Source organism: Bombus terrestris, chromosome 2 (assembly GCF_910591885.1).
Source record: "Bombus terrestris chromosome 2, iyBomTerr1.2, whole genome shotgun sequence".
Taxonomy (NCBI): Eukaryota; Metazoa; Arthropoda; class Insecta; order Hymenoptera; family Apidae; genus Bombus; species Bombus terrestris.
The window spans coordinates 9,022,455-9,048,807 of record NC_063270.1 but is presented as its reverse complement, the minus strand read 5'-3'; the positions used below and the strand labels follow the sequence as shown (position 1 = coordinate 9,048,807).

The 26,353-nt window shown below is 40.4% G+C and overlaps 3 protein-coding genes and 1 long non-coding RNA gene across 15 annotated transcripts in view; 2 read left to right on the top strand and 2 right to left on the bottom strand.

Moving 5' to 3' along the window:
* Positions 1 to 456: 456 nt before the first annotated feature.
* Positions 457 to 5,344, top strand: LOC100647174 (tetratricopeptide repeat protein 39B). 3 transcript variants are annotated; one of them, XM_012317348.3, is made up of 14 exons: positions 457 to 718; positions 1,161 to 1,169; positions 1,252 to 1,372; positions 1,628 to 1,834; positions 1,923 to 1,992; positions 2,075 to 2,103; positions 2,175 to 2,355; positions 2,430 to 2,562; positions 3,012 to 3,144; positions 3,231 to 3,330; positions 3,398 to 3,463; positions 3,546 to 4,267; positions 4,350 to 4,583; positions 4,658 to 5,344. In XM_012317348.3, the coding sequence occupies exons 5-14, from the start codon at positions 1,969 to 1,971 to the stop codon at positions 4,758 to 4,760; spliced, it is 1,725 nt and encodes a 574-aa protein (XP_012172738.1). In that variant the 5' UTR covers positions 457 to 718; positions 1,161 to 1,169; positions 1,252 to 1,372; positions 1,628 to 1,834; positions 1,923 to 1,968; the 3' UTR covers positions 4,761 to 5,344. The 3 variants fall into 3 exon arrangements, with proteins under 3 accessions (XP_012172738.1, XP_012172730.1, XP_048269486.1); XM_012317340.3 differs by lacking the exon at positions 1,161 to 1,169; XM_048413529.1 differs by lacking the exons at positions 1,161 to 1,169; positions 1,628 to 1,834.
* Positions 5,345 to 5,888: 544 nt separating this feature from the next.
* LOC110120239 lies at positions 5,889 to 6,609 on the bottom strand. The gene is made up of 2 exons (XR_002308890.2): positions 6,172 to 6,609; positions 5,889 to 6,035 (listed from the first exon to the last, which is right to left on the bottom strand). It is a non-coding gene; the product is annotated as an uncharacterized LOC110120239 (long non-coding RNA).
* Positions 6,610 to 6,691: 82 nt separating this feature from the next.
* Positions 6,692 to 11,942, top strand: LOC100647055 (importin-9). 10 transcript variants are annotated; one of them, XM_048413322.1, is made up of 15 exons: positions 6,692 to 6,759; positions 6,865 to 6,927; positions 7,395 to 7,490; positions 7,560 to 7,941; positions 8,023 to 8,256; positions 8,331 to 8,700; positions 8,777 to 9,021; positions 9,129 to 9,390; positions 9,475 to 9,794; positions 9,867 to 10,086; positions 10,178 to 10,449; positions 10,573 to 10,981; positions 11,206 to 11,354; positions 11,434 to 11,500; positions 11,626 to 11,942. In XM_048413322.1, exons 4-15 carry the CDS (start codon positions 7,615 to 7,617, stop codon positions 11,838 to 11,840), a joined length of 3,090 nt encoding a protein of 1,029 aa, XP_048269279.1. In that variant the 5' UTR covers positions 6,692 to 6,759; positions 6,865 to 6,927; positions 7,395 to 7,490; positions 7,560 to 7,614; the 3' UTR covers positions 11,841 to 11,942. The 10 variants fall into 10 exon arrangements, with proteins under 10 accessions (XP_048269279.1, XP_012172759.1, XP_048269293.1 ...); XM_012317369.3 differs by having other exon boundaries at positions 7,557 to 7,941; XM_048413336.1 differs by having other exon boundaries at positions 6,865 to 7,048.
* Positions 11,561 to 26,353, bottom strand: part of LOC100643754 (PDZ domain-containing RING finger protein 4) — a 59,742-nt gene continuing 44,949 nt past the window's right edge. The window contains exons 2-6 of the mRNA XM_012317376.3: positions 16,603 to 16,992; positions 15,647 to 15,817; positions 15,040 to 15,138; positions 13,143 to 14,591; positions 11,561 to 13,032 (exon numbers count right to left, since the gene is read on the bottom strand). Of these exons, the coding sequence (XP_012172766.1) occupies positions 12,652 to 13,032; positions 13,143 to 14,591; positions 15,040 to 15,138; positions 15,647 to 15,817; positions 16,603 to 16,992 (2,490 nt within the window). The 3' untranslated portion in view covers positions 11,561 to 12,651. The remainder of the gene's footprint in view (positions 13,033 to 13,142; positions 14,592 to 15,039; positions 15,139 to 15,646; positions 15,818 to 16,602; positions 16,993 to 26,353) is intronic.

Here is a 26,353-nt window from a genome sequence, read left to right as displayed (position 1 = left end):
CCTACGAATTAGAAGAAATGTTTTAATTGAAAATATTTCTTTAAGTTGTGTATACCATTCTAATACTTATGTTGTTATTTCTTAGTCCTTGAGAAGGATTAGATATGTGATAGATTACATAAATATTAATATAAATGTATAATTAAGGTACAGAATTTCATAGATTCGAAATCTAAAAAGATTACACGTGACTATCAGTGACTCTTGAAATTTTTAATAATTAAATTTGTCATCTTTATAAAAATACAATTGATTATTTTTTATGAAGAACAAGCATTAAACAAAATTATCATCGTGCTGATTATATGTTGATGATCTCGAAAGAAATTCCTAACAAATCTTCCATTTAAAAACCGTGATTTCGATGTGTATATATACACACACACACACACACATATTGAGCACCATTATACTGTGTAGAGTTAGTGTCACGTGTACAGTTGCATCGTATGTGATCTGGCCGATACCAACATAATCAGTGCACTGTCAGTCGGTCGCGTATGTTTTACACCGTTATGTTTGTAGCGGCGTATTACAAGAATTCTTGCAAATCTTGAACAAAAATGTAAAAACGTCTACTTATAATTTTTTACATTGTAACATATACACGTATTAGAATCTGATTATATTAACTTAGAAATGTTATTAAATAAGTATTAGTTTCCTTATTTTCCTTGTGAATCGAATCTGCTACGTTTTGACATTTTATGGATTCATGGTAAGTTACGTTGAAACGTTTACATACAGTAATTTATATTATTGTTAGAAGTTATAGATTATAAAAGGATCAGATTTTGTTAATTTATAGGCATTGATTAATTGTAATGTATTCAATTTATCGATTGCCATGATTTCATCGTGAATTTATATGAGCGATGTAGGTCTATCGGTACCACCGCGGTAATTCAGTTATACTACTTTCTTTGTAACATTCTACTTTAGATCGCTTCCGGGTTCATGTCTCGTAGTTGCCAGTTTATTTTATAGAACAGAAAGAATTCTAGTAATAAGGTTGCGATTGAGGTTTTTACACTTTTAATAACAGTTATGATTACGATATGTATTATGTTTATTTAATATGATAATATCTTCTTCACTTTACAATATTTTAAATTCAAATTAAATACATATTTAAATTACATATAATTCGCACATATCAGAAAGAATCAGTAAGTAATTGGTTTTTGTTTCTATATATACATGTATATATTGTCTATATGTATATTTACTATCTATAATTTTTATTTCTAGCATTATCACTCTACTATCACCTTCCACCTGGATATATCTGAAGAAAACATCTTCTCTGCAAAGCTAGGAATGTAATAACAAGAAATTTCCATGATAAAAGTATATATCTATATCATTGAAGGTAAATATTTGACACTGTTCTTTAAAAATTATGTCGTTTTTATCAATACGATATTTAAAGAGATGATAATTTTCCTCTGAAAAATATATTTTATCTTATCATCAATATATCTTTTCTATCAATATATGTTAATCTATAAACCTGTTTGATATTTGTATGATTATCATAATCAATTTTGTATATCACAATACATAGATAAATTATAAAAGTAAGGATATGTTATAGTAAGAAATTGCTTTTATTTTTTTGTTGTAGTTTATTTTTAATAGTTATATTTACAAATTACAAAATGTAATTTTTATGATGGAACAAGAGAACTAACGACCTAAAATTAAAGATAAAAGCACAATTGAGAAATCTGTCTTAAGGAATATATCTTTCATCTCTAATAATTAACATATCTGATGCATAAAAGGATCATCTTACAAAATATAAGATCTCTATGCTGTATATTTATTCAATGTGAGACTATTTTATTTTTATACAAATCCCACATATAAATTAAGTGTCAATAAATTAAATAGTAATATACAATATTTTATCTCTTTAGCATATTAATTCAAATATTATCAAATATATTCAAATATTAATTCAAGATGTCAGACATCGAAGAAGATGAGGTATGTATGCATAAGTAAGATTGTTTCATTATTAGTGATAATTGGCAGTATCTTATTTAAATTTTCATTTCCACGATTTTAGTTTCAAGATGCTCAAGAATCTTTACCACAGTAAGTATTATATTAATATACCTGTATATATGTACATTATATGTTTTAAATTAATTATATTTTGTTTCAAGGCCTACTTCTATGGATTTGGATACAGCAATAATGGAGGCAAAAAAAGCCATACACTATTTTTTTAATAATGATTTTGAAGAAGCAAGAAAGATTATGGAGCCCTGGGCAGGCAGTAGCATGTATCATTCTTTAGGAACAAGTATATTTGCATTCCTCGAGGCTATTCTTACATCTGAACAAGTATTAAACCACAGTAAATTGTGATATTCGGAAAATATGTCTTTCAATAATATATTGTAATGTGTATTGCTTAGAAATGCATTGAAAAGGCGGTTGGAGCTGTAAAACAATGCATGACTGTGTGCTTGAAACAACGTAAACATGTTACACTAACACAAAATATTGGCAAAATGGTGAAGAAGACTAACTACGATGCTTATACAATTGGTAATGTATACACTTATACCAGATTGATCTGTGCCATCATGTCTTATCAAGCTAGTTATATTATTTTTGTCTATAATGCATTGTCAACACAAAATTTCCTGGAAAGCATGTAATACTTTATATGTAAGTCGGTTTTTAAATTAACAGATAACATTTCACTACCAGTAACTTGTACTAATTTAGATATTTAAATCTCCTCTTTGTAGCAAAATTATGGAATATTGTCAGGACATTTTGTTATATTTGTTATATATATATATATCAATCTAGACAATTCAATAGTCATAGTTCATTATCTAATGCAAAGTATTTTGATGTACGAATTTATTTACTAACAAACAAGTTTTCCATTTTTAATAATTAAATTACCCACATATTATAACATGTTGTGGCACTGATATTACTAAATCATCAAGCATGTAAGGAATGATATCGAATTACTATTGCAGAGGAAGTGCATGCGGAACTCTGTTATGCCGAGTCACTTTTTTTAAAATCGATGCTCACGTTTGTGGAGGACGAGACTTTGGTCAGCTTTGTTAAAGCTGGATTGAAAATTCGTACCTGCTTTCTGTCATATAAGTAAACGAATCATAGTGTGAATTATTTATGTAGATGTTACGTCGATTAAAAAATAGTATATTATTTATGTACATTATTTTTTCCAGAGAATGTTTATCAATTTTAAATAATCGTAAATGGGAAAATAATGCTCATAAAATACATTTTGAGAGCGGTGTCCGCACTGGTATTGGTGCATTTAATTTGGTATGTGGTATTAACAATATTTACTGTACAAAATAAGTAGCAATAACTATTTTTGAGAATTTTTTAGATGATTTCCCTATTACCAGCGAAAATTATCAAACTGTTAGAGTTTATTGGATTTTCGGGTGATAAGGTACTAAAATATCTTTTACTATAAAAAATCTTTGTATAAATCTTTCCATCTTATGATGACAACATATTATTTTCATCAATAGGAATATGGTTTATCGGAATTAGAAGCGGGATACGGAGAAAGAAGAGGATTAAGGCACGTGTTGTGCGCGATGTTTCTTTTATCTTACAATTTAATAATATCATTTGTTCTGAGTCATACAGACGGTGATCTATACTGGTGTGAAAAAGTTTTGGAAGAAGAACTGAGTCTTTATCCAAACGGTATATGGTTTTTGTTTTTTAAAGGCAGACTAGAACTAACGAGAGGAAATTTTGAGAAATCTTTAGAATGGTATACAAAGTCTTGGAAAAGTCAAGATCTATGGCCTCACTTTCATCATATTTGTTTCTGGGAATTAATGTGGGCACATTGTTCACTGCAGCAATGGGATGAAGCTGCAACGTTTGCAGATGCTTTAGCCAAAGAATCACATTGGTCACGTACAATTTATTTGTATCAAAGAGCTGCGATACTTATGATGCGGAAACCACCAGTACAAAGCGAAGAGAAGCAAATGATAGATACTTTAATGATGCAAGCGTCTACGTATAAACAACGTATTGCAGGGAAGTCATTACCAATGGAAAAATTTATAGTAAAAAAAACTGAACGGTACTTTGCTCAAAAAAAAAACCTGGTCCTTCCTATATTTGAACTTATGTATGTGTGGAATTTGTTTCGCATAGTAGGCAAACGACAAGATTTGACGCTAAACATGTTTAAAGTAATCGAAGAAGCTGAAAAGGAACTTGCGAAAGCTTCGTAAGTCTTTCGATCGATTTCATTCCTAATCTGATTTAGAATATTTATCTGGTAGCATACAAAAATTTCAAATATTTTACAGGAAAACAGAATATCACACGGATAATGAAGCACTCTTATTGCTTCTAAAGGGTGCTTGCTTACGACAAATGAAACATCCTTTGTTAGCTGAAAATTGTTTAAAACGCGTTCTCGAGTTGGACAAATCGATCAAAGAGGATACCTATTTACTTCCTTATGCAACAGTAGAATTAGCTTTGCTGGCACAAGATCAAGGAAATATTCAACTCGCTATTGGATATTTAGAGGACGTCAAGTAATTTCTATATGATTTATTTTAGACGTTCACATAACATTTGTTATTCAGTTGTTAACTCTTATTCGTTGCAGAAAAACATTCGCTGGATATCTGTTGGAATCCAGATTACAGTTTAGGATCCATTCCGATTTAATGAAATTGACTGGAAAGAAGGCCGAAGATATTTTAGTATAATAGTACCTGAAAGATAAGTTTTCTGCGAGAAAGAATTCATTACTACCAATAGCATCACACTATTGCAGATTCGGGCACTATTAATTTTTTGTTAAAGATTTATTTTTATGTAATAAGTTATTAATGATCTTTAATGCTTATTTTGGAACTAATAACTTCTAAAATTCATGTCTAATGTTATCGGTTTTTTTTTCTAATGTATAGAATATTTATATCGTGTATATTTTTTGCTGATTTTTACATATCAACGAATATCTTTAATGATATTGATTAAAAAGTACCATCTTTGACGATGATATTTATTAAGTATCTAGTGCATATATCATAATTCATTCAAAAGATCTAAAGAAAGATTTAAAGATTGAATGATTTTTTTAAATTTCAGTTATTTTAATTGTAAAAGATATTAGCGAATTTGTATCGATAGTATAATGCGACAGTTTAATTGTTGGGAATAGAAGTCACTATTGTTTATATGTATACGTTCTTCATTACACATGTTGTATTTGCAGTGTTTAATAAATTGTAAATCAAACAGAATATAAGAAGGGGGCGAAATGGAAATAAAAGTAATTTATTGCTGATTGGACTTGTTACAAAAGTGATTGACTTGTAATTCTGCCTTTTGCATTATTTTGTTTAACATATTTTTCCTGGTTGTCATATAATAATTTTAATTTGACAGATAACAGATTATATTGCAAAAAACGACGAAAGGGTCCAAAAATATTGGTAAGTATTACTGAGTATCAAGAGAATAAGATTTCAAGAGAGTAAGAGGTATTTGAAACTTTTGAAAATTCGTGGAGATGTCATTTTTTAGGAAATCCGGGAGCGAAAAATTTACCATACGAACAAGAAACTTCTCGGTCGGTTTTGCAGTTTCGGATTACGAGAACATGATAACGGAAAAAATTACACACTTCCAGCGATTTTTGTAAATGTCATGCAACTCCAAGAATTTCTCGAAACCCCGAAATTTTTTGCTCCTCGAGAAATATTTCGGTCGGTTTTACAATTTTGTATCAGGAAGTGGCATGACTCCAGCAATTCTTGGAAATGGCATCATTCATATTCCGGGAATTTTTCGAATTTGGAGTTTTGGAGTTTTCGAGTTTTCGAAGAAAATTTTCGTCAAAATCTTGATTTTGTACCAGGAAAATATAATCTTGCAGAAGGTGGCACTGTTTCAAAAATGGTTACTGATTTTATTTATACAGTTACAGTTGAGCACCATTCAAAAATGTTGCTTCTTATTAAGTTTCATGGAATCACCTGCAAATGGCACCACTATGTCAAAAACAGGATACCCATTAATGGTATGTAATTAATTAATTAGGAAAAAATCTGAATAATATTATACAGAAACAATTTCTGAGAGTTAAAACTTTGATTTGATTCCTGAACTGACCTGGAAATCGCCCTACAGACAAAATTTTACTTTTCAATTTCTTCATGAAAATATTAGTTCCACTATTTCACCACTAGGTGGTTATTGGACAACTTTTTAAATTTATAACATCTTATTACTAAGAAACTGGGGGAATATTTAGACAAAACAAATTTTAAATAATTTTTTGATTCTAAATTTTCATTTGAGCCCCGAAAGTTACGAAACCCTACCCAGGAGCCGAAAAATTTGAATTTTTTAATTTTGCTACTTATCAATTGAATATAATTTACTTATATTACCAGATAAATATCTGAAAATTAAATAATGAGAACGATATGGTTATTAAGGCGGGTAAATTTGATTTTTCACGTTCTACAAACCATATCGGAAAATAAATTTACGATTTTATTTAAAAAAAATACTGAGAACTTAGAAATTTCGTAAAAAAGATGATCATGGAAGAAAGCTATATCCACCATCATATGGATATATATATATATATATATATATATATATATATATATATATATATATATATATATGACATTTTATACAATAGTCGTATAACTTTGTTCGGAAAAATTTTTTCATACAATAATAAACAAGGTAGGTATTTAAATGATCCCATTTAGTTGAGTTATCATGTATATGTATACGTAATATCCACTGGATATGTACATATTCTGGTAAGAATTAATTTCTGAATTGCAGGACGTGCGTGCACAAATACATTGATGTTCGATATGTCGTTTTGTACTGTTATACTTCAATCGCGTACGTATGATTTCAATTATAGAAACTTATAAAGTTGTGAATAATACGCATTTACCGTTACAAAGGAATTTCAAATTAAATAAATTACACGTATAAACGTTTTGTTCACATAATATTAAGAGTGAGAAGCATTTATTTTTTATCTTTGTATTATCTCAGATATGATTTAACCTTTTGTGTCATTCGATTAAGCCGGCTTTGTCTGCAAGTCAGCATACGGAAAATAAAGTAAATTATTTGTCATCTAAATTTCTTTCCAAATTTATGTATTTTAAAAGTGATTCGTTTCATTAGGTACAAGTGGTTTGCTTTAACACAAATTATATACACGTTGATCTCTTTTAGGTTGTGTAACTATTAATTAGCAACAATGTACTTACTTTTGTCATTTGATTTCTTACTTATCTTCATATGAAATTTCGTTTACCTTTTTGTCATATCTATAATAGTTATTCTATTATTTGCAGAGAAACTATTTTTGAGAGATTAAGATGATTGGTAATGTTAAGAAGCACTTGTACTAATAATAGAACAATAACAATTTACCAAGGATATGTGCTCAGGTAAATGAATATCATATAAATTGAATGTAAAATTAAAAAAATAGATTCTAATCGTATTGTAAAAAGAAGCATTTAAGGAATAAAAAATAAGGAAGCAGAAATTTTTACAAGAAGCACAATTACGATGGACGTTCAAGGTTCACTGAGAGAAGCTTTATATGAAACTTTAAGTGGTATTTTGTCTCCTCATACAGAGGCTCGTCAAGCAGCAGAACAGAGAATTCAAGCATTAGAAGTGACAGAAGAATTTGGTATACATTTAACGGAATTTGTAATAGATCCAAATGGGCATTTACCTATTAGACAGTTAGCTTCTATATTGTTAAAGCAATATGTTGAAACTCATTGGTCTTCCATGGCTGAGAAATTTCGGGCTCCTGAAATAAAGTATACAACAAAGGAAAAAATCAAAGAATTACTGCCAATAGGACTCCGTGAATCCATTAGTAAGGTAATCCATTTATAATTATGTATATGTATATACGCTGTACACATTACATGTAAAAATGTTTTATTTCATTACTTATTTCAGGTACGTGCAGCAGTAGCTTATGCGATATCAGCGATTGCACACTGGGACTGGCCAGAAAATTGGCCCGGTTTGTTTGATATACTTGTCAGCTGTTTAAGCGGGGAAAACGAGTATGCTGTTCACGGAGCCATGCGTGTTTTAACAGAATTTACTTCAGACCTTACTGATAATCAATTGCCTAATGTGGGACCAGTAATCCTCCAAGAAATGTATAGAATATTTCAAAGTGAAAATGTAAGTTGATTATTTTATCAAGCATTGGTTCTGACAAGAATAATAATAATGGCGATGATTATTTGTGTCTTTAGCAATATTCTATTAGAATTCGTGGTCGTGCCGTTGAAATTTTTACGACGATTGCGTCATTAGTTGCTGTTACGGAACTGTTCGAAAAAGGATTTGCGGGGCGATATTTACAGCCCGTTATACCCATGTTTTGTGAAAAATTCGTTCACTGTTTACGACTGCCTGATGGTTCAACTTGCGATAGTGGTCTTAAAACTGATGTTATCAAAGCTATAAATTGCCTAGTTACCAGATTACCTAAATACGTCGCAACCTTTTTACCTCAAATGCTACCGCCCTTTTGGGAAACTTTAGTGCAAAGCGCGAAACTTTATCAGGAAGGATCTGTAAATGGCGAGGGAGATACAAACGAGAAGGAAGTCGATTCAGATGGTGAACTTTGCTTTTGCAGTCTTAATTTGTAATTGTTGAAGATTAATCTGTTTTTAATTCGCTTTGACTTTTGCAGGTGAAATAATTAATTTTAATAATTTGATCATTGCCATATTCGAGTTTGTTCATTCTATTGTAGATCGTAAACGGTTCTCAAATCTTTTGGATAGTTTCTTGCAAGAAGTAATGTATTATTTAATAATTTTTATGCAAATAACCGACGAACAAATCGAATTATGGACAACTAACCCCAATCAGTTTGTGGAGGAAGACGACGTACTGACTTACAACGTTCGTATTTCGGCGCAAGAGCTCTTAACGGTAAATATATGTTTTCTAGGGAACAATTGGATTAGTTAATTTTGTTGATAATAATAGAACGTTTAAACTGAAATTCTTTTCTTTGTAATTAATTTATTCGAATGCAGACTTTAGTAAATTATTCTGAGGAAAAAGCGGTGAATGCACTTTTCGAGGTTGTAATGCGTCACATCGAAGCAACTAGTAGATTACAGACTGCAAATGATGGAAGCGGAAACAGTGAAACGTGTTGGAAATTACAGGAATCGTCTATTTTAGCCTTAAGTAATGTAAAAGATGTCGTTGTGGAGAGGCAGAAAACTGGAATACTTCAATTCGATATTATTAGATTTTTAGATACGATCGTTTTAGCTACTTTAAAGGATTCAGGTATCCGATATTCAATAAAATGACAATTGTTTCTACTTTGGTATTCATTCGTTTGTCGTTTTGTGTCGTGCCGGCAATTTTTAGGTTCACCGCCGTTACTTCTTGGCCGTTGTTTGTGTACTGGTGGCAAATACGCTGAAATAATGCCACCAGAAATGAGTTCACGTTTCCTGGAGGCAACTGTTAATGGTTTACAGGAGAATCAGCCTTCGTGTATCCGCATCAGTGCAGTAAAAGCTATTTACTGGTTTTGCAAGGCTTCACTGGCGGAGAATAACAGTACTCTCAGCAATATTATACGATCGCATTTGCCGAACATATTTCAAGGACTTTTCAATCTAGCTAATCAAACATCCATGGAAATTTTTACACTAGTAATGGAAACTTTTCAAGTGTTGGTTCCGGTAATGTTCGAGTTATCATCTTTCTTTGCCTTTGTCCATCTTCGTTTCATCAGGTTTTGCTTGTTTTTACAGTTGGACAGAGCATTTACCGCTTCAGTGGAAAATAAGATTTGCCCCTTAACTATCGCTGCATTTTTGAAGTTCTATAGCGATCATGAAATTTTGAACTTGTGTCAAGACATATTCAAAAGTCTGACACAAAATCCTGACTGCATAGGACCATTACAAACACGTTTGATACCAACGTTAACCAGTATGATGGCCGTATCGCCTATGGATAAATTAAAAGACGGTAAGTCTTATTAAAAATTAGACATTCTTGGATACAGGCAGTAACATGACATGAAAATTGTAATTATTCGTTCTGATTGTTTGTACAATAGAGAGATGTCGGAACGTAGCTCTAGATATTTTGCAAGTATTGGTGCAGTACTCTCCTAAACCACTGAGCAGCGCGTTAGTCGAAACTGCGTTTCCTGCTGCGTGCCACTGTATTCTGAATTCGGAAGACAACGAAACGTTGCAAAGTGGCGGGGAAGTGATACGAGCTTACCTATCGGTCGCGGCTCGGCAGGTGACAGTGCATCGTGACAATGACGGTCAAACGGGTTTACAATACATACTGCAGATCATTGCTCAGCTATTGAACCCGCAGGTAACTTGACAATCCTGATTCAACGGTTAGATCCGCCTCTGTTAATTTATTCCGCCAAATGATCGACACATAATCTATATTATAAACGAATTAATTTTTTAACGAGGCGCGTGGCATTTGTAGTCGAGCGAGTTTACAGCGACTTTTGTCGGACGATTGGTGACGACGTTGATTAGGAAAGCGGGAAACACATTGGGCGAAAATCTCGATCTGTTATTGAAGGCTGTATTGAGCAAAATGCAGCGAGCTCAGACGTTGGCTGTGGTACAGAGTTTGCTCATGGTATACGCTCATCTCATAAACACAGAGTTTGACGCTGTCCTAAATTTTCTGTCAACCGTACCCGGTCCGACAGGACAAAGCGCTCTCACTTTCGTGCTCTCCGAATGGGTCACAAGGCAACAACTGTTTTTCGGTAAATACGACCGAAAGGTAGCAACGGTCGCGCTTTGCAAGATATTGGAGTACGGCGTTACTCACGACGATAGTCGATTGAACGAGATCCTAGTCAGGGGAGACCAAATATTCTCAGGTTCGTATTTGAAGCATCGTAGAGAATTTGATAACGGAAACGTTCGGACGAATTAAACGCGTTACGAGCGTACACAGGGAAAACATTTTGATTGTTGTTTTTTTCTTTGTTAATCCTTTCGAATGTTTATTTTCAATTCATTAATTTCATTAATTAGTACAAGATGTCGATAAAATATTTATCCCAAAAGAGCGACTGACTAATTAAAATTCGAGAATACGTAGGAAACGAAGAAGGCGTGAGGACTAGGAGTAAAGCCGAATCACAGCCTTATCAGTGGACCACTATAACTGTTTTGGTGAAAATATTCAAGCTGATAATCAACGAGTTGTCGAACGACATCGAAGCGGTCGCCGCTGGTCATGACACGGACGTTAGTGATAATAAAGAATAATATTTTTGATATTTTATCTTTGTTTCGCGGGTCGAATTAATCAGTCTTTAACGCGCAGAATTCATCATACAACGAGGACGATGAAGATGACGACTACTTAGATCCGGGCTACGAAAATATGATAAGTAAGTGGGGTACGATTCCGTGGTGTTTTCGGCACATCTTGATTCATTAATCTTTCTCGCTAACGTTAACATTATAATATATTTTCGTTATTTAACACACGACAAATTATCGTTTTATGAATTAGTACTTGGAGGAAATATGCCTAAAACTGAGGAAGACGAGGACGATCCGGATATGCTGCAAGATTCCATCTATCACTTGAATCTGAGTCAATATTTGCAAGACTTTCTATTAAATTTTTCGACTCACCATTGTTTTCCGGTATACATTCAGCATCTAAATATTCCGGAACGAAAGGTTTTAAGCGGCTTAAACATCAACGCATCGTTCATGCAATAGATAGATGGATAAATAAGATGGTTAAATAGACGCATGAAGAGATACATATGTCGATAATGACGAGTTTCGAATTTCGTAATAAAATATGTGATTCTTCGTATATATATGTGTATGTATATATATACGTATATATATTATATATATTTTTGTTACGGCACATTTTACCTGTTTTACATTGTTCGCGTGGCAACTCGACGTTTCGTATCGTCTGATCGACGACTCGCGTGCAAAGAAAGATGGCACGAAGCGATGCAAACATTCTTTTCCTTTTATCCTTTTCTCACAGTAGGTCGCAGGGCCATGATTCACGATTTTCACCCGCGATTTATTCATACCATCGTTACGTTTATTGTACATATCTACAAAAGCGTACTCGTTCTATTTTCTTTGTCTGCAAAAGTTTCAGCTCGTGTAAAATAATCTACATACATTTATTATATCGTTATACGAAAAATATGTACAACCTTATTCGTATTTACGCTACTTCGACGACACGAGCATTACACGACTCGCTTCAGTTGCTGCCAATTGAAAACGAGATAAAGCTCGGTCATGGTTTTCGTAGCCCTATAACACGAAAATGAAACGACGCGCAAAGAAAGAGGAATGGAAACTCGTGGAGCGGTGATAGGATAACGCGTGGATCAAATATGTAATTACAAGTTTGATTATAATTACGGAACCTGAAAAACGATCGAACAGTGACGAGATCATCCGTGGCAAGACAAATATAACGCGACAAAAGGAAACACGCAGGAACAAGGAAAAAATTGCTTTTCGTCGTTTCCTTGGATATCGCGCGTCATACGGTTCAAACGGTCGTTACCGAAAGAAGACCCATCAGTTTGCCGCCGGTACCGGGACCTCCCGCGCTACCGATTCTGTTTCCATGAACCAACATCTCCTGAACGGTAGTGAAATCGTCCAGGGTGTTCTTTTTACGAGCCATTTTTTTGTGACTCAGTTCCACGATATTCAACGGTTTCTTCGGAAGCTTCTCGTGTTCGCCATGCTCGCACGACAACAATTCGTTGGTCTGCTGCATTTGAAGCTGTTGTTGCTGTTGCTGCTGCTGCTGTTGAAGTTGTTGCTGTTGCTGTTGCTGCAGCTGAAGTTCTTGTTGTCTCTGTTTGCGTTCGCGAGCACGTTCCAGCTGTCTCTTACGTTCCTCCTTGGTCCAGTATCTACCAACCTAAAATACGAACGAACAGATAAGAATTACAGCGGTGCGTGTACGTGTTTATGGAAAAGAGAGGAAGAGAGAAGAGAGATAAAAGGTTGGCCTGAATTCGATGCTGTCACCTTCACTTCCGACATGGTGTCGTCTTCCGTGCTGTGACCGGCTCTCTCTTCCGATATTTTGATCGCCCTATTTCTCAGAATGCGATTCCTGACTGGCCTCCGAGCGATGTACCTGGTTCCATCCGCTCTCCTCTTCACTTTCCACTCCATCTGCACGTCGTTCGCTTTGTCCTCCGGGGGTATCCAGGAACTGGACGCGCACACCTGTTGACTGCCGACAAACTGGTACCGAGTCAAATTCGGTGCTTGAAAATTACCATGAGACCTGGACTTTTTGGCAGTGCCACCGGCAGCGACCGCGGTAACGCTGCTGCTCTCTCTAGATCCACCGATGGTCGAGTTTCTCCGGTCGAGAGCCTGCTTGAACAGCTGCTGCTGCAGAAGCATCGTTTGCTGAAGGTTAGCCATGTTCGTGTACATAGTATCCGCGGGCAAGTTGGTTGGATCCGTCGCACGATCTCTGTAATAATGAGAACTCGAGCCTCTTTTGTTCGATTGGCTCCTTGTCTGTCTGTTGGTGAACGCGGGGCACGTGCAACCGAGCCTCTGTTGTTGCTGCTGCTGTTGTTGCTGTACAGCCAACGCTTTCGGGGGACAAAGCACCAATGTACTCTTGTGATGATCCCTTTCACCGCGTTGCAATTCTAACGTGAGCGGATTGCTGTTGCAGGATTCTCCGGTGTTGTACGCGCTCGAGCTATCCTTCTCCTCGCCCGAGCTGTTGCTCTTCGACGAACAGTACCATCTTCCACTCTGGTTCGCTTGGTTCTGCGAGTATTGAATCACCGTGTTCGACGTGGTGGTATTTGCAGTAGTCGTGATGGCGATCGCGATGGTAGAGACGATGGTCGTCGGTGGCGGAGGGACGGTGGTAATGGTTGGCTGCGCAGTAGCGACGACGCTAGAAGTATGATTCGCATGATGCCAATGTCTGTGATGTTCATACGGTGACGAGTAGATCGGTTCGCTGTCAGACTCCGGTATAGTCTCGTAGATGTGTTCTGTTTCGCTCCACACGTGATTTGAGTAAGCGTCTGCCAACCTAACCGCGATCGTTCCTCCTCCTCCGCCTCCGCCTCCGCAACCTGTTTGCGATTGACCGCGCACACAGAGACCCTCCATCTTCTTCGAGCAATCCTTCAACGTCTCCTGCATCCACTGTTTGCGATCGTGATCCGCGTGTCGCGCAGGCGACGCAGCGTTTCTACCGGAAGATTTTTGCGACGTTTGGGAAGAACAGCTCGAAGAAGGGGTGTTATTATTTGCTTGGTGTCCAAGAGTGTGACAGGGCACCGGTGGAGGCGGTGGCGGCGGTGGCCTCAACGTCGAACCGTCCTCTTCCGTGCCTTTGGTCCGTTCCTCCGTCTGCTGTTGCTGTTGCCGAATCAGCTGCTCGATCAGGCTGTTCTGGTACGAAGGTAGATGGTCCGGCGAAAGCAGCGGCGAGCCCTGCACAGAAACCAGCGGGATCTATGAATTCGTAACGAGTATCGCAAGTACGGAGGACGATCGTCCCTATTCACCCGAGGGTACACGCGCCTCTCCTTGTAATCGTCCTCCTACGAGAGGAAAAGAGGAAAGAAACGGTTTTCGAAAGATCAAAGTCTGATAAAAGGATCGGCTACCCGGTGGAGTACGTTAGAACGAATTACGTACGAGGCTGGTTGGTTCCTTTCAACTTGCAACTATATCGATCGTAAACCGCGTTAGAAAAGAAGAAGGCATCTTCTATGAATATTTTTTCGTATCTGACGCAGCAATTTGACTTTACTGGCAAAAATTGCTCGTTACGATGTTCGTCTCTTTGGGTTCGTTTTGAAGGCGTTCGTTGTAGCATACTTTACCATACTTTGATTTTCTTAGCCTCGTATTTTAGTAGCCCACAAAGAGATCTTACCTGATAAAGACATCGACTGACGAGAATGGTCACGGCGTTTTTCGTTTCGGCGAACAGGTTCTCCGTTTGTTCTTTGTTCGCCACGTCCTTTCCGTTCACCTGTAACACGAGTAACGTGGTTTGGTGCGGAAACGGTGGCCGCAACGTGTTTTCGTGGCGAAGTTTCGTCGCTGTTGAAACGAGTTTGATTGCTCGTCGATGTATAAGAACGAAGAAATTTCGACGAAGAACGGCGGAATAATTAGAATTCGTTCGTTTGGTTGTTCGCGGAAATTTCGTATTCAGCGCGATCGTGGCCTGGTTCTTCTGCAGCCTCGCGAACTGTAAGAGAATTTTTCTGCCGCAACGACGTTGCTCGACGGATTCGCGGAAACGTGGAAAATCGAGGGAAGAAATCCGTGACACGGTGGGTCGTTCTTCCATCCGATTTCCCTCGAGCGAAGCGCAAAGTCTTTGTTCCGCGATTACGATCCGCTTAACGAGATTAGAAGGGTAGCAGATTGGAAGGAAATCGCGAGGAGAAAACGCGATGAGCTCGTCCGGCTGGTTCTCCCGTAATCGAATCAACCGCTTCGATTCGTCGTAGTCCGCGGTCTTCGCGATTTACCCTCAAGATTTGGTCGCCTTCTCGCAATCGGCCATCGCGCGCTGCCAGACTTTCAGGAACTATTTCCGAGATGTAGACCTCGGTGTCGGCGTCTTCGCTGCCGGATCCGGAACTGTAACACACCGTGAGTCCTAGCTTCTCAGCGCTGCCCGCCTTCCGCAACGTCACCTCCTGTAATTGTGCTTTCGTTACAAATTCTCGTCATCAAATCTCGAACGTTGAAAAGAAAAAATATTTCCATGTACTCTTCTTCTCCGATCGACAGTCTTTTTTTTTCTTTTTCTCTTTATTCGATTCTACATACGTTTCATTTCCGTAATCGAACGATGAGAAATTTAATTAGTCGTAACAAATTAACACTTTACCGACCGCCAGCAATTCAACAGCATACGCACGTCCGACCGGCATCACAGGCGCAGATTCTCCCTAGCGCCAGCTCTGTTTCGCTTTAGACTCTCCAATACCATTATTTTTGTTCATCGCGAACGGTACGTTTTTTAAATTGGTATAAAACTGTGGGGGCTTACGAAGCAACGCAACTGAGCAAAGTACATTAGTATTAAATAACAAATTACTGCTCAAATAATAAGAAAGATTGTTGTCGACAAAAACCCGATTAATAGACTATCGGTCGGTAAGCGTCGGTGACAAAAGACCGATTATCGACTATCGGTCGGTAAAGTGTTAATCGATACGTACACCACCTGCTCGAAAATTTACGGACTCTTACTCGTCTCGTAAAATTACAAGTAGAAAGATTCGTCGATTCGTAATATCGCTAGTAACGATCGGCCGTTGTTGACAAGAATCGGTCAGAATGTTCACGGTGACTGCGTACTTGGGAACGGAGATATACACGCGTTAAATTAAAATTATTTAAGAAACGTCCATTGACCTCCATGTCGTTCGAATAGTTGCTGTCGTCCGATAGCGCGTATCATTTCCACCTAACGTACCTCGAAATCGATGTCGTGCGCGAGAAAGTCCTCGAAACTGTCGTTTGGCTGCTCGTCGACGACCGGCAGCAGTTCTTCTTCCTCGGTCTCGAGAAGTCCGGTCCAGTCGGTCTGTACCGCGGTCGACACCAGATTCGGACAGGTGTTGATCGCGTGTTGATCGCGTTTATTGCCACCTTCGGCCGTTCTCTCCCATTCTTTCTCCGGTTCTGTGCTTCGACTCTCTTGTTCCTTCCATCCGATTCGCTGACTATGCTGTTGCTGCTGTTGCTGTTGTTGCTGTTGAGTCGGTTGTCGTCGCAATACCTCGACGATGATCGGTTCTTGGGCCGATTGAAAGCAACGCACCGCGTCTTCGTGACTCGAGTTCGATACATCTTGACCATTTACCTGCAACAAAGCGAGCAAACTGCATATTAACTGGAACTAACTTTATCCCGCGTGCTAAATCGGGTCTGCGTTTGATCGCGAATATCGAGAAGAGTAACGCGGTAGAGGAGGAACCGGGTTGTCTTTACGGTTGGCAAATATCAATAGGCGCGACGAGGTCAATTGGCAAGAGAGCGGAGAGAGAGTGGAGTGGAAAGAGCTTCTTCAGAGTCGTTTAAATGCGAGACAGAGGAGGATGACGGTGCAGCACGGCGCACGGTCCTTTATAACGACGTTCGAGGACGAATTTTCTGTACGATTCATTAACGGAATTACGGATATTCATCGCGTTTTTATCTCTTCCGGTTGGCAACGAGAGCCGTCACGGTGCTTGAGGATTTCAGCGGTGACCCAGTGAGCGGCTTTACGCGAAATCAAGAGGTCTCCGGTTTCTCGTTATTCGCTATTTCATGAAATTTCGTCTTCGTTTCCGTTGTCTCTTTTTCTTAAGTTCAAGTCAAGTTCTTTTCTTCGTTCGCTTGTCCCAAATCGCGAGTATCTGTACAACGATGTCGCCGTCTATAAGCAGGCTCTTTCGGCCGAGATATACACAGACAACGTATACCAGGCAACGTTAACGATTCATTTTTTCGCAAACAGAGCTGCATACGAAAGAATCGTCCGTAATTCGTTGCTCTATAATTCCTTTCCGCCTTATATTTCCTCACGTAGCATCATCCCCTCCCCGGTTGTACCATCGATTACGAAACCATCTATATTCTCGCCGGAGAACGCGAGTTTCCTCGTTTCTCCGACATAGTGGTACAGCGTCGTTTGTCATAGTCGTTGCGGTTTGACGTATCGTTGCCAATAACTTGTCTTAACACCTTACCGACCGCTAGCTCAGGCGCAGATTCTCCCTGGCACCGGCTCTGTTTCGCTTTAGACTCTCCAATACCATTGTTCTCGTTCATCGCGAACGGTACGTTTTTCAAATTGGTATAAAACTGTGGGAGCTTACGAAGCAACGTAACTGACACAACTGAGCAAGGTACCTTCATACCAAATAACAAATTACAGCTCAAATAATGAGAAAGATTGTCAGCGACAAAAAGCCGATTAATAAGCTATCGGTCGGTAAAGTGTTAAAACGGAAGACACGCGTTAAGCTACAGACTACTCTGACGGTAAAATCGATACAAAACATGGATCCTCGGACCGATTCGAACGATAGATTTTTCTCTGGAGTAGAGGGCAACAGCGGCAGTCGTCACGGATAATAATACCTCCTAATCGGCGAATAATTGCCAGAGAAAAGCAAAGGAAAAACGGACGGGGGACGGAGTCGTTTCGACGCCAAGAAGTCAGTCTTTGTAATTTCTCGATCGATAGTTTACTCGCTTGTTCGTTCGTTGGTTCACTCGACTACCCAGTCGCTCGTCCTTTCGTTCCATTAGTCACGACCGAAGGATGCTTTCGACCGTTTTACGGAGAACACTCGAGAGCCCCCCCCCCGCCGTTTTTATTCTTCGTCGAGGAAACGATCGACGCGTCTGCGTTTCGTCGAATCGTTACCAGAGACGCGTCGTTAACCGCGTCTTGGTCACGGTAATTCTATCCGAAAGCGATCCAAATCGAAAGACGATCGGTCGTTGAAATCGACGTTCCTATTCCCGCGTGCGGAATCGGAATAGCAATTTTCTTTTAGCTTTATTCGACGAGAAGAAAGAATATGTGTGCCAAGAACCATAACAAAGAGAGAGAGAGAGAGAGGGAGAGAGAGAGAGAGATTATGAAAATATTAAAGTAATTCGAAACTTCCTACTTTACTCGACGCCCACTCGGATACAGAACTCAAATAATCGTAGAACCTCGCAACGTACTTGTTCGAACGAACCTCGTCGTCGAATGTTGAAAGCGTTCCGCTCGATTCTAATACCTGAAATCCGCGAAAAAAGCAAAAAACGGCCAAATACTTTGGAACGTTTGTCGGTGAAAAATCAAGAATTTCCACGCGCCCCAGGGAAACAATCCTATCCAAGCAAGAGGAACGCTTTCGCGCGGCTAAAACGCAGAGCAAACGTTCGCGAATTGCGTAAATCTTCCCTCTTGGAACGAGCTACGTCGCTGTCCCGCAAACAGACTTATCACGATGCGCCGCGTTCCCCGTTGGTCGTTACTTTCTCCCCTTTCTCTCTTTCTCTCACTTCTTAACACGCAAACAACGAGCGAGTATTTCAAACTCGCGAAATATATTTCGCGCGATATGTCCCGCGCGAAAAAAATATCGTTCGTGCTCGCGAGGTGATTAGAGCGAGATGACGAAAGCGAGGGGGAAACCGGGGAAAGGAAAAAGGAGAGAGAGAGAGAGAGAAAGAATGGGATCGGAAACAGGAATGGGAAAAGCGAAAAGGGACGAGGCGGCAAAGGTACGGAAGGAGAGAAAAAAGGAGATTGAGAGAAGAGAGAAGCGACAGAGGGCAAAGGTAAGGGCGTAAGAGAAGGTAAAGCAGGGGGCGAGCACCAAGGCGCGGGAAGAGGCGAACAAGCTGGCATTTCTGTCGGCAAAGCGCGGATTGTGAGGCAGGTGGTGAGGGAAGTGCAGGGTGAAGGAATCGCGTACAAGGAAGAAAAAAGGGAGCCGTCAAGCTGTCGCTGGCGTTCCGTAAACACGGAAGTCTGAAGTAGTCGGGCTTTGAACACCGACGACTACCGAACGGTGACGACGACGACGACGACGACGACGACCGCTACGACCACGACAAACGTTCAAGACGATCGCAATTACCGTAGTCGAAATCACTGGAAAATTCGTACTCGTTTAAATTTAAGCTTTTTCTGTATCGCGCGTTTTCCTCGTTTCAAGCGGTCGTAATATACAAAACCGGCCGACCAGCGACTACGCGTTCTGTTTCGTTTTGGCTGGCGTGGCGGCATGGCACGCGCCAACATCGCCCCGAAATCTTCCAAAGTATTAATAGGAATCGTAAATTTGAACCTTCTCCTTCTTCGTGATATCGCGTCGACTCGGTCCCACCCTTGTTCATCGACATCGTCGAGGGTAAGGTTTTTGTAGCTCTTGCACGTCGGACGACTACGAGTCACTGACTCACCGACCGACGAAGTAGCAACCGAGCTGCTACGCTTAAATACGTTAAGGTGAGGTTCCGTGTATTTGCGTGGGACGCGTACGTTTCACGCGAACGCAACAGCTGAAAACCATTTGAAAGCGTGTTTCGTAGCGGAAGATGTCGCACACGTATTGCAGCGAAGCATCTAACATCGATAGCAAATCTCTGTGGTTGTGTTGCACCGAACGCGTACAGACGCGGATCTCTGACGCTTATGGGAAATACGAGCTACGTCTACTCGCTTTCGTCTCGGAAAATTACGGATTACCGCGAACCTACGCCACGTCTCTTAACGTTACGTCTTGCAAAGAATCCTACCTATATCTCCACGGATTTCTACAAATATCTTAGGGGAAAGTTCACTCTGTATCGATAATTTCGTTCGTCGTTGCGTACGCAGCTTAATATTTATTATTACTTAATATTTGTGCAGGCTCCGCGAATCGTATTCAGAGTCGTACGTTTGGAACGCGCAGGAGCACACTGTCTAAATTAGGCGAAGATAATTAGCTTCGTCCGTCGATCTCGACGCACCTACCGGGATTTTAACGTCGATAAGAATTCGCGTTAAGACGGAAATAAATCGTAAATCGCGGTGACGCTGATCGGTGCCGTTGCGGAACGAACTTTGCAACTTGCGCGATTTCGCGTTTTCGCGTCGGTAAAAGTTGTTTCGTTTCCATGGATTCGATGGAGTTGGCGTAAACAGGATGAAGGGGAGGTTTCGCAGAGGAAACGCGATAATCGCGATCAGACGCCGCTAACCGGACGCGGACAGAGACGGACGAGGGATAATTTAAAATCGTGTTTCCGCCTTATCTCGGCGACACTTATCCTCGCACCCGTCCTACAGTTCTTCATTTTCGCCCTTCGTTTCTTCGCGGTTCCCTTGATCCTCCGAATCGTTATTTATACGCCGTGGAAGCAACTTTCCTTCTTGGTCTCGTTCACCCGCTTCTCTAAACCGCGAATCAAATTTTCAGACGAAACGACGTTGGGACTGTGCCTCGCGATCTTTAGGCTAATTTCGCGCAGAGATTCATGGCCATCTGTTGGTTTATTCAGAAGCTACGGAGTCTTAACACTTTACTGACCGCTAGCGATTCAATAACTCTGTTTCGGTTTAGACTTTCCGATACCATTCTTTTCGTTCATCGCGAACGGTGTTTTTCAAATTGATATAAAACTGTGGCTGCTTACGAAGCAACGCAACTGACGCAACTGAGCAAGGTATCTTAGTACTAAATAACAAATTACTGTTCAAATAATGAGAAAGATTGTCGGCGACAAAAAGTCGATTAACAGACTATCGGTCGGTAAGTATTGGCAACAAAAAGCCGATTAATAGGCTATCGGTTGGTAAAGTGTTAACCGTTTGAGTCTCAGGAGCTTTGAAAAAACAAGGTTGAAAAATGCTGAACAGCGCGATGGCGAAGAGAAACAAGCGGCGCTTATATTTCGCTCCTCATATTTGTTATTTTATGAAATACATCTGTATTATTATATATGAGTACTATTAGTTTATAAATATTTCAAGTTTTGTCCGATAAACATTATTGAAAAGATAAGTGTGGCGACACTCGACCATGGAACTTTCCTATGGCTTCGCGACACAAAGCGCTATACCTTCAAAGCGTGAGGCCGACATGCCTAATGTACCCCATCGATATCCCTACGGTTCTTTCGCCGAATATTCGGAAGAATGCATACGTAGCAACTGTCGCGGATATCTAACAAACGCGTGCGTAGTGGGGATATCGAGGGGCAACAAAGAAAAGAATCCGCTTGGTTTCGAACAAAAGATTCATTCTGCCGCGAGCTGTGAAGTGCGAAAGGTCTAGCGTCATGACGAAGCAAACACATTCGACATACGTGATTGTTAACTCTTGATTGTTAATTGTTGTTCTTTGATCGTTGATCGTTGACTGTTGATTGTTAATAGTTTAATATACCTTTTTTGTTGAACATCAAGAGTATTTCTTGTTGACACCTTCACCAATAACAACCACCTCATAACAATGAAATACAAAATACCGTCCGTAGCGTTCGAACGTACTGGAACTTTTCGACGCAAAATCTAAACAGCGCGATCACTGCGACTCTACCGGTTAAAACGATGAAACTGTGACTCGATATTGCGATAAAAATCTGTGCGCTCGATTCTGACACTCGCGTCGTCAATTTCTCTACGATCTTTGTTCGCGAGCTTCGAAAGCGTAGAGAAGAAAAGGAGTAGTCGATGACCAGCTCGGACCAACTCTACCCTTGGAACTTCACGAAAATAGACTATTTCGGCGCAGAATGTGCAGCAGCAGGTTGGGTCGAACAGAAAGGTCGATAAAAGTGGTTGGCCATTCAACGAGAGGTACTCGCGTAAAATACAAACCGACAAAGCTACGAAGCGACTGTTGCGAACTTGAATTTCTCTCCTTCAGAGTCACTGATATTTGGCAACTAGCGATGAAAAGGTGCAAGAACGGATCACAGCGATCGATTGTGAGTTCGATTGGAGCGGACGGCCGCGGTGTGGGCGGCGGGGTGCGTTTTTAATTGGTACGTGGAAAGCCTCGATATCGATCGTTGCCGCGTAAAGGCAACGTTATCGCTATTTGCTCTCCTCGCTCGAGCTTCCCTCTTTAATTTCCTGTCTGCGCGCAATTCCGAGCGAGCAACGTCGCGCGAGGAAACGTTTCGATTCGTTCCGTTGCTCGAAACCGTCCGAACCGAATCACGCAACGGCGGATCAACGAGAAAAAGAAGGGGCTGCGCTGTTTTTCGCCGTTCTCCATAGACGCTTGCCAAGGTGCTCGACCAGCGGCGTAATTACGACCACGAGATTTCGGCCCCTAATCGGACCTCACAGAGGAAGATACAGAAAAGGGCGTACATTTTTCTCTTCGCTGATATCGCCACTGTGTTTCCCGTAGCTCGGACAGCGCATTGAAAATCGCTGAACGCGCGCGTTTTTCGAATGCGTTTACGAGACGTTCGCAACGCGTAGGTAGATTTGTGAAAACGCAAGGCTAATTCTACGTTGACAAACCTGTACGGAATCGTGTATCGGCGTATAAAAACCGTATTTCGCGTTTATCCCCGTAAGTAAAAACCGTAAAAGCACGATACTCGAGCCTCCCGATCTCGAGTCCCCGTATCATCCTTCTTCTCTCTGCCGTCGTTTTTTGTCCTTGTTTCTCGTAATTACTTTCTCCCTCTCGTTCACTTTACCTCTTCCCTTCTCTTCGTTTCTCTGGTTTTTCTTTTTTTATTTTACGGTAATACACGCTTATTAGTACACGGCTAGATGAACAGTTCAGTGGGCTTTTACGATCGATACTTCGATACGTCGATTCTTGGGAGAGAAAGACGTCGATAATTTCGCCGATAGCCACCGATATGGATAGAGAGGGACGACGAAAATAACCGCGCCCACAGCGAAACGCGAGTGAGAAAATTGAACGAACAGGGAAAATGCGTGCTGGCATAGGCCGAGAGCCATGAAAACGTCGGCAGATCTCGCGCTCGTCTATACGCCGACCCGACTCTAGACTCGGATTAACGGGAAAACCCCTGTTTCCGCTCTTCTCTCTTTTCCTCCTTCTCCCCTTGCCTCTTTCTCCTACTTTTCATCTACCTTCCCTCTCATCCCTTATATCCTCGCCAGGCAAGCCGAGGGAAAAAGCACAGCTTCGGTGCGAAGGAGACAACGCCGGTTTGATTTTCCTCGTTCTCTTTCTTTTCTGCTCGGCAAATAATAACAAGTGCCGAGCGAGAAGAAGAGCGTAGTTCGGTACGCAAGCGAAACGTTTTAAGTCGCTCCCTTTCCGCTGTGACGAGCCAAGTGCCTCTTCTTCGGAAGGGCTCGTTACCTACACCCTGTTCTCCTTCGAACCTTAAACTTTTACCGCTTTTACCGTTATCGTCCTAGCTTCGTCTCGTTCCGTGCCAACCTATTTCGTTTCTATCCCTTCGTCAGCCGATCTTTGCTTCTCTCAAAGTTCCTTCGGTGACTAACGCCTCGTTCGAACCAGTCGGATCGTTTCAACTTAACAAGAAACTCGGCGAGATATTTTAATTGCTTACGATCCTCGAATCGCTATCTCTTTTGCGATGCGTTCCTATCCTACCCTTTCTACGACGACGCTCTTACCTTCTGTACGTATGTACAAACCGTTCAAAAGTCTATCCATCGACTTTGTATATCGAGAAATACAGAAAACCGACGACGTTAAGAAACGTTGCGTTTTAAGTCCACCGTTGCTCGTATCGTCGCGACAAGACGAACAAATTTACGAAGACAAGTGATTCGCTCGTTCGCTAACTAACTGATCGCTTAACGAAGCTAAGATATCGGGGAAAAGTGAGATTTTTTAATCGGGTTTGCATTCGAGAGGTTCGAACAAGTTCATCGAAGCCGAAAGTCAGCCGATCGCTGTGCAAACGATACTGTACGATACAACTGCAAACTTCGTTGTCAAAATCAACAAACGGTGTTCCCACTGCGCCGTCACACGGAGATTCCAACGATCTTCTCGCCGAATCCCCTGCGACTAAAGTCTAAAATCCAGCAGCGATCTATCCCGGAAGGTGCTATTTCGAATTTCTGTCGTTATCAAATTTTCTCGATCGCTTTCTCGCGATAACCGCAGATCGTAAAATCGACGCGGGGAGGAGCCGAGCCGAGAAACCCCCAGGGCAAACGGTAACGAGATTCCACGTATTTTGGACGGTATCGCCGAGGGAATCGACGTTCGACGTTCCGTAGCCGATAGAATAGGCCGAGAACAGACAGACGAGAGAAGCGTCGCGCGAGACGAGACCGTCCAACGACCCTTCGTCTCTCATCCAGTCTCGCCTCGGTTCGCCTCGCCTCGCTTCGTCTCGCTCATCCTTCTTCCCATCGTTCTGTTCCGTATTTAAAAACGGCCCGTTGAGAAAACGAAAACGACACAGGGGATTTTTCGGTTTGCGAAAGAACTGGCCGGAGTTACGCGGACGCGCAACTTCGAAGCAGTCGTCTCTGGACGAAAACTCGTCTCGTCGCTGCAACGCGGATTTTTATGCGATTTCGTATTTTTACGAATATAACTAAAAAAGAAAAAAAAAGAGTAAAAATGGAATCAGACTCTAGAGATTTGTTTCATCTTAAATGTTTCATATATCTCTGCACGTTACGCGGATTCGTGTATCCGCAGATTTCTCATAAAAGCAGAAAAATGCGCAAAAATCTACCGATACCGTTGCTGATCGACGATTTAAGGAACTGCACACTGCTGGCTTTGCCTCGGCGTATCTCGCACTTTCTTTCCTTTTTAACTCTTCCAACGATCGACCGTTGCTCTTTTTCAGTTCAGCCGTCTGTTGGACGATAAGAAACAGAATCGACGTACTGCTACGCGTGATTTGTACTCGCTTTTTGTCGAATTCATCGAGAAAGTCTGCAGCTGTCCCAGGCTGTCGATACGTGGTCCGTGCATCGTTGCTTCTCAGCGGACACGACGCGAGACAACCCTCGCGATTCTCCGCTTCTGCGCGATCTAGGGTGGAAAGGCGTACGAGACAAGGGTGGAACGAAATGAGGTGAAGAGCAAAGGACGAACGGATTACGTCGTCCAAGTGGACACCTCGGCCGTCCCCTTTGCACACCGATCGCGTTCCCTGCGTGTGGTCTTTGCTCATAATCAAACGGAAAACCTATAATTTAAAGGAGAAGATCGCGTATCTGACCACGCTTTATAAAGAAGAGGGATGCGCGAGCGTGCGAGCGTACAGTGAGAGTCAAAAGCGAGTACGCGAGTTTTACAAAGACGGGCGTCGTAACTTATGCACTTACCGATGTTTCCTTTCTGTCCTATTAATTCGCATTTCTATATACAGCGTCAAACGACGCTTTTCTTTGTCAACCTTTAGTATCGTTTCGATATTAGGGTCCAAATGTCAATCGGCGTAAACCACTTTTCGCTAAAGGCAATTCGTATAACATATGCAATTTAGTTGTTATAATACGATCTTTATAACGCGATCGTATCATAACGATATTATAAAACCGAACTTCACCAAAGTCTTCTTAACGAAGCGGGCAGGTTAACACTAGAACCACCACACCAGTCAAATTGTCTGGTTTTACAATTTTATTTTAAAATTCCTACTTCGTGTTATATTTTTTTCCGCGATGATGTAACGACTTTCGCAACGATAACTAAAAGAATAATATAACGAACTTTATTTTGCTTTTTATGTATTCAAACTGAAAA